This window comes from Notechis scutatus, chromosome Z, assembly GCF_049901735.1.
Source record: "Notechis scutatus isolate UNSWTSFEM ecotype Mainland chromosome Z, rNotScu1.2, whole genome shotgun sequence".
Taxonomy (NCBI): domain Eukaryota; kingdom Metazoa; phylum Chordata; class Lepidosauria; order Squamata; family Elapidae; genus Notechis; species Notechis scutatus.
Genome location: NC_142025.1, coordinates 130,534,595 through 130,554,054, shown reverse-complemented (window position 1 = coordinate 130,554,054; position 19,460 = coordinate 130,534,595). Strand labels below are relative to the sequence as shown.

The 19,460-nt window shown below is 34.4% G+C and overlaps 1 protein-coding gene across 1 annotated transcript in view; it reads right to left on the bottom strand.

Annotated features, from left to right (window-relative positions):
• The window catches only part of LOC113427126 (vomeronasal type-2 receptor 26-like), a 30,131-nt gene extending 13,075 nt beyond the window's left edge, over nucleotides 1-17,056 (bottom strand). The window contains exons 1-2 of the mRNA XM_026689588.1: nucleotides 16,886-17,056; nucleotides 11,284-12,144 (exon numbers count right to left, since the gene is read on the bottom strand). Of these exons, the coding sequence (XP_026545373.1) occupies nucleotides 11,284-12,144; nucleotides 16,886-17,056 (1,032 nt within the window). The remainder of the gene's footprint in view (nucleotides 1-11,283; nucleotides 12,145-16,885) is intronic.
• Between the last annotated feature and the right edge of the window lie 2,404 nt (nucleotides 17,057-19,460).

Below are 19,460 nucleotides of genomic sequence, written 5' to 3'. Positions count from 1 at the left end.
GGCAATTGCATATTTGGAGATGGAAAAGGCTGATTTCTTCTTTAGATTTCAGAATGTAACAGAAGAAAAGGGGGAGGACTTGACCAAATTAATGGCAGATCTCATAGCAGAAGCGTTACAAAAAGGGGGGCCAAGAGGTTCGAAGGGAAATCAATGAGGTATATAGAATATATACCAACTATACAAGACGTTTTAGACTTCCAAGAGAGGTTCATATATGATTCTCAAAGAAACAACTGAGAGATGAGATATACAAAGTGACAAGAAATGAACTGCTGATATTCAAGGGAACAGAAACTGTAACATTGAAACAAATTCCAAGAAGAATAAGGGAACATAGAAAGAAATACAGATTCCTGGCCTCCCAACTGAATAAGAATAACATCCTGTTCAAATGGCTCATCCCAGAGTTAATATCATGGCAGGATAAATTTTTTTAAAATAGACAGTATAGAAAAAATGAGGGAATTCTTTGAATTGTATGTGGTATCAGGGGAAGACCAGAACAGCAAAGAGGATGTGGAAAGTAGGAGCCAAAAAGAAGACTGGTTGGAGGAAAGAGAAACAGAACAAGAGGAAAGAGAGCAGGAAGAAGTGGAAAGAGAAGGCGTAAGAACGAGACACCAAACGAGAGCAAATCAGCTTCAACAAGAAACAACTACAGAGTAAGATGGCGGAAGAAATCAAATTGATTTCCATTAACATCAATGGTTAAATTCACAAATTAAGAGGAAAAAAATGACAACTAAACTACAGAAATTAAATTTAGATATTATATGCCTTCAAGAAACACATATCCAGAAACATCAAAGTAAACTGTTAGAAGCACCAAAGTTAGGAGATTTATACGTATCTCTTGCCCATCAAAAAAAAGAGCAATATATATTAGGAAACATTTACAAGCAAAACAGGTATATGCAGATGAGGAGGGTAGGATTTTGATGTTAGAAGTTTATATAAATCATAAGAAAATGTTATTGATAGTGATATATGCACCAAACGAGAAACGAGAAATATTTTATACCAAACTATACAGAAAATTAGTAGAACATGAATATGAGAACATATGCCTGCTAGGTGATTTCAATGCAATAGCAAATTTAGGAAAAGACTACAATAATGAAAATCAAGGGGGGAAAAGGAAAAGGAAAACATTACCAAAAGTATTTTATCAAATGGCAGAAGAATTAGGATTAAAAGATATATGGAGAGAAAGAAATCCAGACAAAAAACTTACTTACTATTCAGCACCACACACATCATGGTCAAGATTGGATATCTTATGGACAAATGGGGAAATGGAACATAATATAAAAGAAATAGAAATTGAATCTAACACATGGGTGGACCATAATCCCATTAAAATAATTTAGAAAGGATTGAAAAAAAAACCCGAAGATGGATGCTAAACAAGGAGATCCTAAAAGAAAAAAGAATGTATCAAGATGATGGAAAAAGAATTGGAGTTCTTTCTGAAGGAAAACAAAAAACAACAAACATCAATTCCAAACCTATGGGATACGACTAAAGCATATATTTGGGGCCTAGCAATTTCATATAATACACGTAGATACAAGGGGGGGAAGGAGAACAATCTAAACTACTAGATACTCTTAAGGAGTTAGAAAAAAACACTAGAAAAAACACCACTTAATAAGACAGCAAATATGGAGAGGATAATGATTAGACACAAATTGAACATGTTAACACAAGATGAATGGTTACAGGACATGAAAAAGATAAAACAGAATTACTTTGAACATGCGAATAAGCCGGGAAGGTGGCTAGCTTATAGACCTAAGAAAGAAAAAGAAAAAAGAGCAATCCAACAATTGATGGACGCTGATGGTACACTATAACATCAAACTGAAAAGAAAAAGCATATTGTTAAAAGTTTTTTTGAGGAACTATATAGTAGGGAAGATGTACCAGAGGGAAATATCCAACATTACTTACAAGGAAAAGGGCTACCTGTGATCCCGGAAGAGGACAAAGAAGAGATAAACAGGGAAATAACATTAAGAGAACTGCAAGAGGCAATCCTGAAACAGAAAAACAATAAGACTCTGGGACCGGATGGTCTCCCTGGGGAACTGTATAAAACGCTCCAAGGAAAATTAGAAATGCAATTATTAGAACTCTATAATGAGGTACTGATGACAGCAAAATTACCTAAGTCACATATATAACATTGATCCCAAAAGAAGATTTGGACCATCAATTAATTCAAAATTACAGGCCCATATCCCTTTTAAATGTTGATTATAAAATATTTATGTCCCTAATGGCAGAAAGATTGAAAAAAAAAACCCTTAATCAGATCATTCATAGCGACCAAAACGGATTCTTACCGAATAGACAAATTAAAAATAATACCAGAATGGTACTGAATATAATAGAATATTATGAAGCAAACCCAGGAAAACAACTGGCAGTGGTCTTCCTCAATGCGCAAAAGGCATTTGACAATGTTAATTGGCAGTTCATAATACAACAATTAAAAAGCATGCAATTTGGCAATAAATTTATTAAATTGATTTCGACAATTTATACGACACAGATGGCCAGTGTAATAATGAATGGTGACAGAACGGAAACATTCAAGATCAACAAGGGAGTAAGGCAGGGATGCCCACTGTCACCCCTTCTCTTTATTCTTACCTTAGAAAACTTATTGGAAAACATTAGGAAAAATGTAGAAATCAAAGGGGCTTTAATTAAAAAGGAGCATTATAAGGTACAGGCATTTGCCAATGATATAGTATTTTTTCTGGAAGATCCAGAGGATACAGGAGTGAAATTAATAAAGGAAACAGAGGAATTTGGCAAGGTTGCAGGCCTTAAGATTAATAAAAACAAAACAAAATTACTGACTAAAAATTTAAAAGATAAGCGAAAAAAAGAATTAGAAGGAAAATTGGGAATGCAAAGTGTGAAAAAGGTAAAATATTTAGGCATTTGGTTAACAGCAAGATGCTCTTCAATTAAAAAAGATAACTATGATAAATTAATAATACAAATCAAAAAAGAATTGGAAACGTGGGGGAAATTACAGCTATCACTACTGGGGAAAATTGCGGCAATTAAAATGTCTACCCTACCAAAAATACTATATCTTTTTCAAACTGTACCAATAAGATTGGATAAAACCTTTTTTAGAGAATTAGATCGAATAATAAGTAAATTTGTTTGGGATGGGAAAAAAGCTAGGATAAAAATGAAATGTTACAGGACAAAAGAGAAAGGGGTGGCTTTGGACTCCCTGTCTGGGAAATGTATCATCAGGCTGCGGCTATGGTATGGATTAAAGATTGGATCAATCTGGAAAATAGAAGAGTATTGTCAATAGAGGGTCACGACTTGCAGAGAGGGTGGCATAGTTTCCTATGGGATGGAAAATGTAAACAGCATGCATATTTTCAGAGACACATGATTAGAGATTCAATCGTTCGGACATAGAACAAGATTAAAAAGAATCATTATACTAAAATACCGAACTGGTTGTCAACTATAGAAGCACAAATATACCCAAATGCAATGGATCTGGGAAAAAAGAGGAGTTACAAAGACCTATTAGACCCACAAGGAAGATTAAAAACGAGACAAGAATTACAGCAACAAAATATAAAGATAGATTGGTGGCCATACATGTAAATCCAGGCGAGATATCAGAAGGACAAAGAACAATTTGGTTTCTGCATGGAAACGCATCAATTAGATAAAATTCTACAAGAAATGGAAAAGAAAATCATTTCAAGAATATATAACTTTCTACTAGATTTTAAAATGGAAGAGGAGGTGATCAAAAAATTCTGATCATCATATGTCAACTCTTTTTTCATTCTAATACCTAATTCCTCTATCAATAATATAAACAGTGTCTCTTTCCAAGCCCCCCTCACCTGATTCTTTCATCTTCCAACTTCTACCTCATGTTTCTAAAAGCAATATTCTTGATGCACAGATTTTGAAGAGGGTTTTCCTTACTATAAATCAATATCTTTTATCCTTACATCTCAATCTTCTCCATGGTATATTTGCATATTTACATATTCCCTCATTCTTTTCCTAATTGCCATTTTATTTTATTTTTATTTCTAAACCACTCATACCAGGTGTTAAGCCTGGATTCCCCAACGGGTGTTAAGGAAAACAAACTAAACAGAACGTGCAGCGAAGTCAGATAGGAAGACAGGTAAATGTGTGAGATAAGTTTTCTAGTTAACACGCAGTAAAAATACAGATATGCTTGTGCTATCAAAAATATTGTTTATTCCATTTAAGAATTATAGCATAGTCAAAATAAATGGTCCATTAGTCATATATCAATTTCAGTCAAGTCTTGTCGAGGATACTCTAATTGCAAAGTCCGTGTTGAATAGCCAATGTCAGTTCACTTACAATAAATCAGTCCAATCTTATCTTCTCTCCGTTGAGAAATATCAACACTCCTTGTTCTCTCCCCGTTTCAGCAAGAACGCAGTCATCAATCCATCAAGTAATTAGGGATCAGTAAGCCAGAGAGAGAGAGCTGCAATTGCCTCGCTTCTAATATAGTGCTTTTACAACCACACCCTTAATTACATTCTTGCAGTTAAAGTTACACACACTTTAACTAACAAACCATGATACCATATTTATTATTTTTACCCAAACCAGTTAGGGTAAACAATGTTATCCCTAACATTCTCCCCTTTTGGGTAATAATAATAATATTACAATAATATAACCATTTACACCTTTAAATCATAATTGTCACAACTCTCTTTAAATTTTACAACACCTTGTGCCTTTGTAAACTGGTCTGCAATATTTTCTTCCGTCATGCAGTACTCTAGTTTAATTAGACCATTTTTCACAGATTCTCTAACATTTTAGTATCTTAAATCAGTATGCTTTGATCTAGTCTTTACAGCAATATTAGTAGCTAACTGTATAGTTGCCTGGTTGTCCTCGTACATAATAATAGAATCTTTAACAGTTATACCCATGTCTAATAATAACTGTTTGTACAGAATTAAGTCAGTGCATAGTAATGACAGACATGAAAATTCTGCTTCCATCGTTGACAAGCTAATATGCTGTTGTCTGATTGACCTCCACCCTATTAGTGTCTTACCAAATAATATAGCCATCCCAGATGTTGATTTTCTAGTGTTTATGTCAGTTGCAAAACTTGCATCTGCATAGGCACTAAGATTCAAATCACCTTTTGGCTCTAGACACAATGCATGGTGCATTGTTCCTTTAAGATATCTTAAAATTCTCTTTAATGCTTGCCAATGACATTGATGTGGATCATTATTATATCGTGCCAGCTGATTAACACTATAAGCTATATCTGGCCTTGACCAATTGCTTATATATGATAAGCTACCAATCAAAGATTGATATACGGTCTTATCAAATTTGGGACTTTGAGCATCAATTTTGCAAATTTCCTGACTCATTGGAGTCTTTGCAGGCTTACAAAGTTCCATTTTATACAATTTAATTAATTGGCAAATTTTATCCTCTTGAGATATCTTAAATCCTTTTGTGGTTTTGTTAATTGTCAATCCTAGATACTTTTTAATTTCACCTAAATGTTTTAATTTTATCCTTTTGGCTAATAATGAAATAATCTCAGTAGCTTCATTATTGGTCTTAGTAATCAAAGCAATATCATCTGTAAATAATAACAATAATGACACCGTTCCATTATTTTCTCTTTTAAACATACATGGATCTGCTAAACCAGATTTAAACCCTATATTGTTTAATTCTTTCACAATATATTGGTTCCATTCATAGCCAGATTGTTTCAATCCATATAAACTCTTCTTGAGTTTCCAACAATCTTTGCTATTTACTTTATTATCATTTATACCAACTGGTTTTTTCAAATATATTGTATGCTGCAATGGTGCATGTAGATAGGCAGTTTCTACGTCTAAATGGTTAACTATATAATTCTTCTTAGCTGCCCACACTAAAGCTGCTCTTAAAGTTGTAGCCTTAAGATTTGGTGCAAATACCTCATCATAATCAAATACATTTTGGTTAAATCCTTGTGCTACTAATCTAGCTTTATAAGTTACTTTCCCATTATTTCCAGTCTTTACTTTAAATATCCATTTGCACCCAATGGATTTTTCTCCTGAAGGTAATTTGGTTCCTTCATAAACCTTCATTTCTTTTAATGAATTTAACTCTTTTTCCATTGCCTTTTGCCAATTCTCCTGATCCTTAGCAGGATACATCTTAAGTTCATCTATGCTAGTAGGAACTTTATTTACTTGGCAAACAATACTTGCTTGATATCTTTCAGGTGGTCTGGTTATACGCGTTGTGCGTCTAGGTATAACAGGACTTACAGGTGGACTTTCTTTTATTTCCTGTTCTTGACTATCTATCTTTTCTTGATCAATTATTTCCTCTTGATCTGATTCTATTTGCTCTTCATGGATTTCTTCTTTAATTGGACTTTTCTTATAACTAGTCTTTTCCTTCTGCCTCTTATAGGGTTCTATAATAACATCATTATCTGAATCCTGCTCTAATCTATTCCATCCTATATGTTCTAGGAATTGTGCACTAGCACTGCAGTATACTCTAGATGTACCTGGTTCCCAGAATCTATAAGATCTATGGTTTGCTTGATATCCAACAAAAATCAATCTTTTAGCTCTATGTTGTCCTTTGTGCCTGAGTTGTGTCGGGATATGCACCCATGCTGGTGCACCAAATGTGTGAATATAACTCAAATCAGGTTTCCTACCATGCCACAGTGTGAATGGTAATTCACCTGTTGTTGAATTAACAACATTGTTTAATATGTGATTACCACACATTATAGCTTCTCCCCACAAATTGTCAGGTAATCCAGAATCAGATAACATTGTCCTTCCCATTGATTGCAGTGTTTGGCCTCTTCTCTCTATAAATGCATTATGTTGAGGCCTATATGGTACAGACTTTTTATGTTGAATACCTGCCATTCTAAGTCTATTCTGGAATTTATTATTTGTAAATTCCGCACCATTATCTGTTATAAGAGTTACTAATTTCTTTTTAGTTTTCCTCTCTGCAAATTTTAACCAATTAAAGAAATTTGTATACGTTTCAGTTTTTCTCTTCATTAGAAAACAGAAACCATACCTAGAATAGTGGTCCATTATGCTTAAAATGTATCTAGCACCACCTACACTTGGCTTTTTAGGACCTATTATATCGGCAAATACTACCTCTAAAGGCTCTTTGGTAGTAAATCCATCAATTCTATTTGCAGGTATAACTTTGCTTTTGTTTTGATTACAAGCAGAACATTGCAAATACTTATTACAAGGTTTTAAACTTATTCCTTTAGATAGTTGAACAGTTCTCTTAATCATTTTAAAATTTAAATGACCTAGCCGTCGGTGTAACAAGTGAATACATTCATTATGAGGTTTCTTATTATCATAAACTGTGTTAGCCACCTCTAAACCATTATCATTTAACACATATAAGTCACCTCTTAAAGATGCAGTAATTTTCTTACCTTCCTTTTCAATTAAACAAGTATCTCCCCTAAAGGTAACTATGTATCCTAATCTAACCAACATTCTAACTGAAAGCAAATTAAATTTAAGTTGAGGTACATATAACATTTTTATGTTCTCCTTTATACTAGAACAATGTGCAATACCTTCACCTTTTGCTTTAATTTTCCAGCCATTTGCCAATGAGATATCCTGTGAACTCATGGACATTTTTAGAAATTTTTTGTTATCATTTGTAATACAGTGGGACACACCACTGTCAACCACCCATAAATTATTTTTTACAACTCCATTACTATACATTGCTAACTCAAAATTCTTATTTCTTCTTTGATGGCTTACAGCATTCTGGCTTGCATTCTGGCACTTTTTTTTCTTACAAAATCTTGCCAAATGTCCTCTCCCTCTACAATTAAAACACTTTTTAATTGTGTATGCAGTAGGAGATTCATTATTTCCCTTTTGAGGTTGCTCCCTCCTTAACTGATCTCTTTCAAGCCTTCTTCTGGCCTCTTCAATCAATCTGCCAGTGATATCAGTTAAAGTTAGGCTTTCTTTAGGCAATATTTCAAGGGAAGTTACGTAGTCATCAAAACTTTCGTCTAATGAAGATAGAATTATGTAGACCTGGTGTAGCTCAGAGAAAATTAACTCCTTCTCATGAAGTTCTTGGAAAATGCTTTTCATAGTATTCAAATGACTCAGCATATCACCATTCTTTTGGAGATACGTCCGGAAAAGCTTCCGTGTTAGATTTATGTGAGCACCAATGTTATCTCGTACATAAATCCTCCTCAGTTTTTGCCAACACCCAACAGCTGTTTGCTCTTCACGTATATGAACAAGTTGCTGATCAGTTAATGTTAGTCCTATGATGCAAAGTGCTTGTTCATTTTTCTGTTTAAAGTCTTCTATCTTTTGACTATCTTCCTCATCTTCAGAATCCCATTCTTCTACGTTTGGTGGGTTTTCAATTATGTTCCACAGACCTCTTCGTAGAAGTAGACTACATTTCATAGACCATGAAACATAGTTTGTTCCATCCAGCTTGGATATAAGGGACAAACTTTGTAGACTGACTTGTGCCATGTTTCACTATATGGATATAAAACTATAATTGATAAACACAGCTGTCTGTTTACTGTAACGTGTAACAACACAAAATCTCACTTTTTACATAAACCTGTTTTTATCCTAGTTAAACTGACTTTGCAGTCTCTCTGGGCCCATAACCATTGTTAAGCCTGGATTCCCCAACGGGTGTTAAGGAAAACAAACTAAACAGAACGTGCAGCGAAGTCAAATAGGAAGACAGGTAAATGTGTGAGATAAGTTTTCTAGTTAACACGCAGTAAAAATACAGATACGCTTGTGCTATCAAAAAATATTGTTTATTCCATTTAAGAATTATAGCATAGTCAAAATAAACGGTCCATTAGTCATATATCAATTTCAGTCAAGTCTTGTCGAGGATACTCTAATTGCAAAGTCCGTGTTGAATAGCCAATGTCAGTTCACTTACAATAAATCAGTCCAATCTTATCTTCTCTCCGTTGAGAAATATCAACACTCCTTGTTCTCTCCCTGTTTCAGCAAGAATGCAGTCATCAATCCATCAAGTAATTAGCGATCAGTAAGCCAGAGAGAGAGAGCTGCAATTGCCTCACTTCTAATATAGTGCTTTTACAACCACACCCTTAATTACATTCTTGCAGTTAAAGTTACACACACTTTAACTAACAAACCATGATACCATATTTATTATTTTTACCCAAACCAGTTAGGGTAAACAATGTTATCCCTAACATTAGGCATCCCAGGCCCTATAATAAATTGAATCTTCGCTGTCTTTTATTTTCATCATTAGCCTGTCCATCTCTATACAATCTATTATTTTTTAAATAACCATGCCTTCTGGTGGAACCCTTTTTTCGTTCCAGATTTGTGCGTACAATATATAAATTTGCATATATGTTATTTTGTTTTTACTTCTATTTCATGGCTAATTATACTGTACTCAATATATTTATATGTAAACAATAAAAATGTATTTAAAAAAAGAATATTGCTTTTCATGTACTTGATTCATTAATTTGCGCAATTGTTCAAATAAATTATATGGACATCAACTGCAGCATGTTCACAGAACCATCCCTTAAAAAAAAAAGTTACCTGGTTAAAAATGTTAGGCCAGACAATATTATCTGCCGATAGAGAGAGAAGGTTTTCAAGTTGAGCCGATGGATTTACTTTTCCAATTTTAATCCTAAGAAAGGATTGATTTGGGAAGGTGATCCAGTTGATTATATCAAAGCCAGATGCAATCTTCCCATTCTGGTCAAAGAAAATATTTTCTCCAGCACTGTTGTTAAATGAGACTTTTCTCAGGTAATGATGAAGCTCAAGAGAAGAACATGAGAGTAATTAACAAAGGTGTAAAATGATGACAAAATATACAGCAGTATTATTTCAGAAGATGTTGTTGCACTTTCAATATATGATGATAATAACCTTAATTTGTCACTTCTATTAGCAAGCAGCAGGAGACTCTCTATGAGATACAAAAAACAGCTAAAGATAGGCTAACAGGTCTCTTTTCATGCCTATCACCCAGAAGCAGTGGTGGGATTCAGCCAGTTTACACCAATTCAGGAGAACCAGTTGTTAACATTCTGAGCAGTTTGGAGAACTGGTTGGAATCAATTATTAGGGCAGAGAACTGGTTGTTAAATTATTTGAATTCCACCACTGCCCAAAAGTACATACCACCACCATTATCAGCATGTTCTCTTCCTTCCTGTCATTTGGAAACCATTCCAGACAAACAACGAATCCAAAGAGTGAACTCTGTGTGTGAGTTGGACCATGAATACTTTGAATTAGGTATATGGCTACTATGGTGGCTGTGAACTCCTATGCTACCTGAAATCCCACGCTAGAGAGAACAGGTCCAAATTTCCCAGCCTGGGGATCTCCACCCATCTGCAGCTCAGTTAGAGTCCAACAGTAAAGTCAAGGATGCAGCTACAGTACAGAGAGGAAGATAAGTGACCAGTAGGAGGAGGATACTCTATCATCAGCAATTTGTATGTAGAGTTTCACGGTTTTTATTTCATTGGTAATCATGATGTGGACAATTATTTTTGTATTTTATTTCATTAGGAGATTTAGCCTATATCAAATATACTTTATTTGGTAAGATGTCAATCCTAGAATCCAATGGACCATAAGAATAATTTTAAAGTTCTCCTATGAAGATATGGTACATCCAGCCTGCAGCATCAAATGCTCTCTCACTAACCTAAGAGACACTGAACTCTCCTTTCTGGTTGAGAAGAATTCACCCAATACAGTGAACCTGAAGAAGGAGTGAGGGAGAGCATTATGACAATCTGTCATCACAAGTTCGATACATCTGATATATAGCATCATAATGACAACCTGTCATCACATGATGTGTCACAACTTTTCCCCCCTTTGCTAAACCGGGGGTGGGGGTGGCCAGTGCATGATGCATCCAGCCATGAGTTTGATACCTCTGCTGTCCATAATGGCCCAATTATTCCAATATTCTCCATTAAATATTCATATAAACATATCTTTTTGCAATTAAGGAAGATGGAATAGAAATGTGCAGACATTCTCATCCACCTAAGTAATTTCTCCAGCATTATGTTTAAATTGGTTTCTATATAACTTGTGGATAATTGTAGATATGGAAGCAATATGCCCTGGTATACTAATAAAAATAGAAGATTACCTGCCACACTTGATAATTGAAAAGCCTCTGTTTCTCACTACCAGCCATTGCTCTGTTTTTGGAGTGGAATGTAAGCTTGGCCTGGAGAGCATGTGCCACAGCATAAACTGCATTGTAGATACTGTAGCTTTGCCCAGTCATGCTCAATTCAAAAACAGAGTTTGGAAGAGTTTCCAGCTTTTCTCTCCCAGTGCACCTTTTCTCTGCCTCTGGGTTTAAAGTGGATTTTGAGAAAGAACATTCAAAAGCTTGTTCCCAAAAGACCCTTGAAAAACTGTCTTCATTTTCTGGAACACTGATTCTCATCTGGAGAAATCTATTGAATCCTAATAATTCTTTTGATGATACTGCAAAAGAAAGAGCACCATGGATAAAATCCATACTCCAATCTCTTTGAAAAGGAACTGAAGTGTATTCCATCTGGGCCGGGAAAATCCAAACTTTGTCTTTTCTTTCAACTGTTCTGTCTAAATAATCTGAAACATAGGAGATTGTTCTGAAACCTGACATGGCCTGGTTTTCAGAGTATACAATCGCAACACTGGAGGTACTTTTCATAATGACTTTGCATAATTTAATGAAAGTATTGATTTGTTCTCCTATCTCATCTGAAAAAGCTACTGTTGGAAGCTCTGAAATGTAATCAAAGCAGATTCCATTTTGAGATAAAACAAAAAGTTCTTCCCTCAGAAATCGTTCACCAATCTCATTTTCTTGAAAAATTATCCCAATCCAGGTCCATTTAAAATGAAGCAGCAGCTGGAGAATCCCCATAACATGAAGTTGTTCATTTGGATACATTTGGTAGAAGAATTCTGTATGAATCATGTTATCTATCGCTGGAGCAGAGCCGTATGTGAGCTTAAGAAAAAAGAAAATACAAAATGTATGTATATGTGTTTGATATAAGTGATAAATGGTTAAATTTGACAGCTTTATTTTGTTGCTTTGATTTTCAAGACTTTTCATATCTTCCTTTAATTTCTATGAAGTTAATGGAACTAAACTGTCACCAAATATTATGATGCAATTTGATCATATTCAATTTTGCTATAATACATAATGTTTGGGAAATAGTAAAATATTATGTACTGTAGAAAGCCTCTATGGGACATCAGACAAGTCTAAACTATTGATACAGTAGATGTTCAGAATTGATATAATGTTTTTACTTCATTTCTACCACCAAGGGAGTACTTGGAATGTTTGAACAATTGATTTTTATCTATTTTGGATATAGGAGCAAAAGCCTAATTAAGCCATTTAGTATCTAGTTCTCTGTGAAGTGTCCCCCCATAGTTGGATCTGATGGATGCAACCTTGCTGTGTATTTATCCAGAATGAAGTGGAATTTTTCATAGTTAGTATAAGATTCAATCTGAAGAATACCTAGTTCCAGTAGCCATTCATCACATGATTTAGTTTCCAAACCCATTATCATCTTTGTTGCTCTTCTTTGCACTCTTTCTAGGGCCTCAGCATCTTTTTTGTATCATGGTGACCAGAACTGGATGCAGTATTACGAATGTGGTTTCACCATTGCAGGAAAAAGCAGTACCTGAGATTTTGATGTTATCCCTCTGTTGATACAGCCTAGAACATATTGACCTTTTTTGGCAGCTGCAACACCTGCTGATTCATATTTAAGCAGTGATCCATCAGGCATCTAGATCCCTCTCAAGTTACTACTGTTGAATCAGGTACTTCCTATTCTATACCTATGCATCTGATTTTTCCTTCCTAAATGCAGAATCTTATTTTTCTCACCACTGAACTGCATCTTGTTGAAAAAGGCCCATTGCTCATATCAGTCAAGAGCCTTCTATCTTCCAAAATCCCCCCCAGCTTAGTGTCATCTGCAAATTTTATGAGTTCCCCTTCTATGCCCTTATCTAGATAATTTATGAAAAAGTTTAAGAGCTTTGGGTCCAATTGAGGTACTCTACTGTATGCTTTCCTCCTGGTAGATGTAGCTCTGTTGAGGACTATATGGTAAGTGTGGTTGGTCAGCTAATTGTGAATACATTTGGTGATGGTACTGTCTATTCCACATTGTTCTATCTTATCAAGAAATAAGCTGGTTTGAGCTTCTTCGGCAACAGACCGAAACCGCGATTCTGCATGGTTTAGATCCGTGCTCACCGCTGGAGCACCCAGAGCTGGCTGGTTTCAGGGCTAAGCCACCCTGTAGAAGTGGTGAAGAGGGGGGGAAGACTGCCTGCAGGGTTGAGGAGAGCCCCATCTCTCCTCCTCAGCTGGCTATTACTCCCTTTCCCGAAGGTGGTTATAGCGGTGGTCAGAAATGGCCACCCCAAAGAAAAGCTCGACTGGAAAAGAATGTGCAGGAGGAAGATAAGAAGAGAAAGTTTTGGTTGACCGGGTCAAACAGCAAAAGCAACAAATAAGGTACCCTGGAATTTAAACTATAAAAAAATAACACTGTTCCCAAAGAAGATTTTCAAGCAGTGAAGGAGAGAGAAAGGGGAAAGGATTTGGTTTTTTCTCTCTCCTCTTCCTTCCCCTATACTGACAGCTAAGAGACTTAAGCAAGAAATTGAGAAAAAAAATCACTTTGACATCAATAGGCATTTAAGCTGAAAATAAAATGTCAAAGGGATAATAAAAAATTCTGGATACTCAAAAGCTTTTGAAAGCAGGAAAGGAGAGAAAAAGAATAAAAAGGCAGGATCTGGAAGGGAGACTGCCTGGAATTAAAAAGAACTTACAGTAAAATCTCAACAAGACTTCTAAAAGATACATTTTAACTGAAACATGGCAACAAAATAGTAAAACCCCAGGAAGAGAAAGTGAAAAAAGAAGTAAGAAGAAACAGCTTGGGAGTATTTGGATTACTTGGTGACTTCTGGATTTTTGGTTACTGCATTTGAATGACTAAAATCAATCGGGTGGTTGTTTAAAAGTGTCAAACATGGCACCACTTTTAGAAGAACTGAAAATGGAACTTAAAAAGTACAAAGAAGACGCACAAGAAGGGAGAGGTTTTTTTGACTTCGTATTTCAATTCTTAGAAATGGAGATTTGGAACTATGAGAAACAACAAGAAACACCTGCAGAACAAGAAGATTGGGACAAAGAAGAAGCCATCTTTAATGAACAAGTAATTTTATGTGGGGAAAGAAAGGAAAGGGGGGGAAGAGAATGAAAAGTTTAAGATTTGGAAAAACAACCCCAATAAAGAATAGTTTGAAAAATAAGTATAAAATTAGAAAGCAACAGAAAAGGGAAATGCAGAAGAGAGAATTAGAAGTAGAGACACAAGGGGGTAAAAAGGGGAGGGAGAAGAAGAGAGGGAAGAAAGAAAGGAAAAGAAGTTATAAAGGACAGAAACAAGATATAGAGAAACAGGGCCTATTTAGAGATAAAGGGTGAAAATCTAATGGAAAAAGGGATTCTGCAAAGGTACATAAGACAGTATTGTTATATTAGAAATAGAAATAATTTCAGAAAATATGAAACAATGTATGATTAAAATGATGGATAAAATAGTTATCGTAATTTACTGGAATGTTTGTTAATAAATAAATGTAATAAAATGAATATTTAATTATTTATAAAACATAAGTGAAGAGAAATAGGGGAAAAATTAATTATGGAAAGATTATACGTGTCCCCAAGGAAGTATGATATTTAATTGAAAAGAAATGTTAAAGATGTTAAGACTTTGATGAATATTAATGATAGAACTGAATTGGAATGGAATGAGGGTTTTAATTACATATATTTATAATCCTTTTTTTTTAAAGAATATAGTGTGTATTTTAAGAATGTACCAAGCAGAATTCGATTGGAAGTTATGTATTATGTATTATATTGAATGTTATAACCTTAAGGTATACATTGAAGTTTAAATAAGAGTTGAATGGATAAAATTAAAAGATATAAAGGTGTCACACTCCAATTAGTAACTACAGGAGAAAATTTGTTTAATGAGAAAAGATAATATGAAATTGAAACAGGACAGACAAAAGTATAAATATGATTTGAATTGAGATGAGATAATCAAAATAAAGTTGAGAAAATTAAAAGAGGGAAAAAACTATATAGAAAATGCAAAATAGTAATAAGATATGGCATAGAACACAAAAAGCATGAAATTGAGTTTGTGTCTTTATAAAGAAGTGTAACCCGGGACCATGCTATTTTCAAAAAAGATGTTTTACTTGTATTGTGTGTGTGAAAACCCAAATAAAACTTTATAAAAAAAAAAAGAAATAAGCTGTGGTCTACTTTATCAAATGCCTCATTGCAATCCAAATGTTTTTAATAGCATTTTCTTGATCCACTAATTTATCCACTTTATCAAAAAAGGCAATAATATTTGTCTGGCATGGTTGGCTTTTAATAAACCCATGTTGGCTTCCAGTAGTCACCTTGTTCATTTCTAGATGCTCACAAACTTGCTGCTTGATTATCTTTTCTAGGATTTTCCCATATACTGATGTCAAGCTAATTGACCTGTATTTTCCTGGATCCACTTTTTTTGCCTTTTTGTAGTATTGGAACTACACCATCCTTTTCCAGTCTTCTGGCAGTTCACCCATGCTCCAGGAGTTTTGAAAGCTTTCATTCAGTGATTCCAAGATCATGCCTGCCAGCTCCTTCAATAATCTGGGGTGAAAACCATCTTGTTCTGGATATTTGAACTCACTCAAAGCATAAAGGTGTTTTCTTATCAATCTCTTGACTATTTGGACCTCCATTAGTGTTCTGACTCCCAGACAGGAACCTTCCTACTTTTCCAGAGACTAAAAAATGAGGAGGGGGAAAATACTTTCAGTTATCCAAGGTTCTGTTTAATGTAACCATATCTAGACTTCTCAGATAACTAACAAGGCTGAGCCACCCTCCCTCCCTTCCTATATCAATGCAGCTGTATACTTGGATATAGACATATAGACTGTATGTACTATGGAATGAATGCATTGCTTGAACTGATCATATTTTTTCATGGAAGAAACTATTAATTGAGATTATCTGAGGTACAACTATGTTTGGATTATTACTTTTTATCAACAGAAGAGATCATCTTTTCAGATGAACTCTTGTTTCATATTCCATTGAAAAAAAAGGGAGAACAATGAACCAGGAAAAAATATCCTAGCCTCAATAGAACAAATGCTTCAATACTTGTCTGCAAATAAAAATGCTATTTTGAATTGCTTTAGGAATAAATCACTGTTCAGTCATATGTTTGTTTGTTTTTTCTTTATTATGAATGCATCACTTTGATTTTCCAGTTATACTAGATAATATGCTTTCATTTTCTTATCATTTTCTTGTTATTTTACTGCTATGGATATCAGCAAAAATATTTGAAATTAAAAGAATGATCTCTCTTAAGAGCAAGAGAGAAATGTAAATCTTATTTACATTTTTTTTAAAAAAATTGGAGACAATGTTCTCCAACTCAGCACAATTTTCAGTAAATCAGGACTGGAAAATATGAAAGTGTTGTCTATTCAGATGTCAGTTAAATTTTGTTTGATATTAGTTTACCACAAATCCAGAAAATATCATTTAAGAAAAACTCACATATCAATAATTCTATTATTATTATTATTTTTACTTGAGCAGGTCTTACCTGAGGAATCTTGTAAATGCTCAAAATGTCGGCCATAACCTGAGAGTTATGAGAATTGGGTCCAGCAATAACACAAATTGAGTTTTGATTGTTGCTGCATTTATAGTTAGGAACAAATCTGTCATGTGAAGAAAGAAGCTCCATAGAAGCAAGGTAGGTCCATGTTGCCATGAAATAGCTATTAGATATACCAAAGCCCAAAGTGATGTTTGGTAAGATGTGAGAATTTTCATTGATTTCCTTTACAGCAAAGATCAAGGACAAGATATGCTGGTATGTCTGTAAAAACAAACTTTAAGGGAGGGTAGTGCCTAGGTCACCACAATGGCATTTCCACACAAAAAATTTGTTGCATTTCAATTTTATAATCTTTGTTAACCTTTCAGAAATAGACTCTGAGCTCCCAAGGTCAGAGTGTCTGTAGAAAATACTTGTCCTCTCTATTCCATAAAAATCAGTATAGAACCAGCTATTTGGCAGATATCCTCTTTGGTATCCATATCTTTCAGTAGTCTAAATTATCTTTTAAAATGTTTTTATAGCATTGGGATGTTACTATCTCATTTTGAAAGATGAAATGTTGTATATTGGGGAACATCAGAAATGGTGATATCTTAAAACCTAGAAAGCAACATTTCTTAAGAAATCCTCTTTGTGATGTCAAAGAAGTTGACTTAGAGAAAAAAATCACACAGATGGGTTCGACTGCTAAACTGCTTAGGAAATTCAATGGAAGATGCAACATTCTTTCTACATATTTGTTAAAGGCCAAAATGCTGTGCTCCCATGTTAATGCTTTCTATTTGTTCACATTTAAAACAATTCTGCCTTTCACCTTCCTTTTCATGATTTCTTCCCATTCTCCTCCCTCTCTATACCAGTGTGATTGAACTCCTTTCTCAAGATAAGTTCATTCAAGAAATGATTAACTTCTCTTTGAGTTACCTAGTATTTCTTATAAAATATTGATTCAAGAGATCCTTACAAGTGTGTAATGTAACCCTGCTTGTCTCCCATCTCTGAAACAATTCCATGTTTTTTTCCTGATCTGCCCTTAAAATTATTCTAGATTATTCTCTAGTGCTCTAGTGCTATATCTTCCCTCTCCTCCCTCCAAAATCCTCTATCAGGACCTTATTTCATATATCTGTGAGAATGTGATGTAGACTGGAAATGTGTATGGAATAAAAGGGTGCTTTGATTAATGTTGCCATAAAACAGACTCGACTCTGCTCTCAGAAGAAAGCAAATTGGTCAGGCAACTGTTAAATCTATTCCAATTCTTCACTGATAAATTTCTGCCAGACTTAATTGATCAAAAAAATTGACATGGAACAACAGAGTAGAACCATATCCACATAATAGACATAGTATAAAAGCTTCTACTTAGTCTATTTAGTCTCAAAATAAACTTTGCTTTTACCTCATAGAAAATTATTTTTCATGCAGAATGTGATCTGAGCAGTTACATACACAATACTATAGTGGAACTGGTGTTTGGGACAGAAGCATTGGAAAACTAGAAAGCAGAACATTGGGGAAAACTCAGATATATTAAGCAAGACCAAGTGCAGTGGTAAAAATTTTTATGAAGTTGAAGCAAAGTGAGAAAAAAGCACTATTTTACTGTTAACCCAATCATTAGGAACAATATAAAAAACAGAGTGTAGGAAGATTAACTGAAAGGAAATAAAATTTATATTTCAATAATTTATTCCATCTCCAAAATATCCAACCAGATTTGGAAGCTGATATAGTTTAAAATAGGAACTACATACAAGGGATCATCAAGAGGTTCCTCAGATGGGATTGTTTTGAAGGTGATTAGGTTAGACATCATATAAATCAGAGAAATAATGCCACCAATGATGAGATCACCTGAATGGTAAGACTTGTATTTAATACTAGGGTTGCTGATAGTGCATTTGGTATCATGGCATATAACCTGAGAAAGCAGTTTTATCACCCATAGCCTGAAGAGTAACATAGCAAATCACAAATGTGTGTTGCTGAAATGATAATTGATATGGCTTCTGAATATAGGACAATCTAACATTTCTTTTCAGGGATCATTCAAATGCAAAAATGTATAGGAAAAACAATCAGAATCACACAGCCTTGCTCCATATTTGAATGTGTTTAGGAACAAGAAATATTAATAACATCACTCTTGGTTGAGTGTCTGTTTTGCTCTGTTCTTTGAAACTCTCTGGAGACCAGAGGAGTAGAATTAAACAATGTCAATTATGGGGCACACTATCTCTTGTTCTTTTGATATTGCAGCAGAAGATAATTGATCTCATCTAGGAGAAAACAATTTGTCATTTCTATGTAGCAACAAGAGAAGAAATGGGTTGCAGTCAAAGGGATAGTAATTTAAGGAATGTAAATAAACAACATAAGGAAAAAGAATAAGTTTGCCAGCACTGTAATGGTTTGAAAAGATGGTATGACACAGAAGTCAGGCACTTTGATAAGACTTCCCTAATGAGAAAAGAGCATTATTAAATAAATAAAGTCATTATTTGTCAGCAAACATCCATGGTTTTAGTTCACCTAGAGTTCATTACTCTTC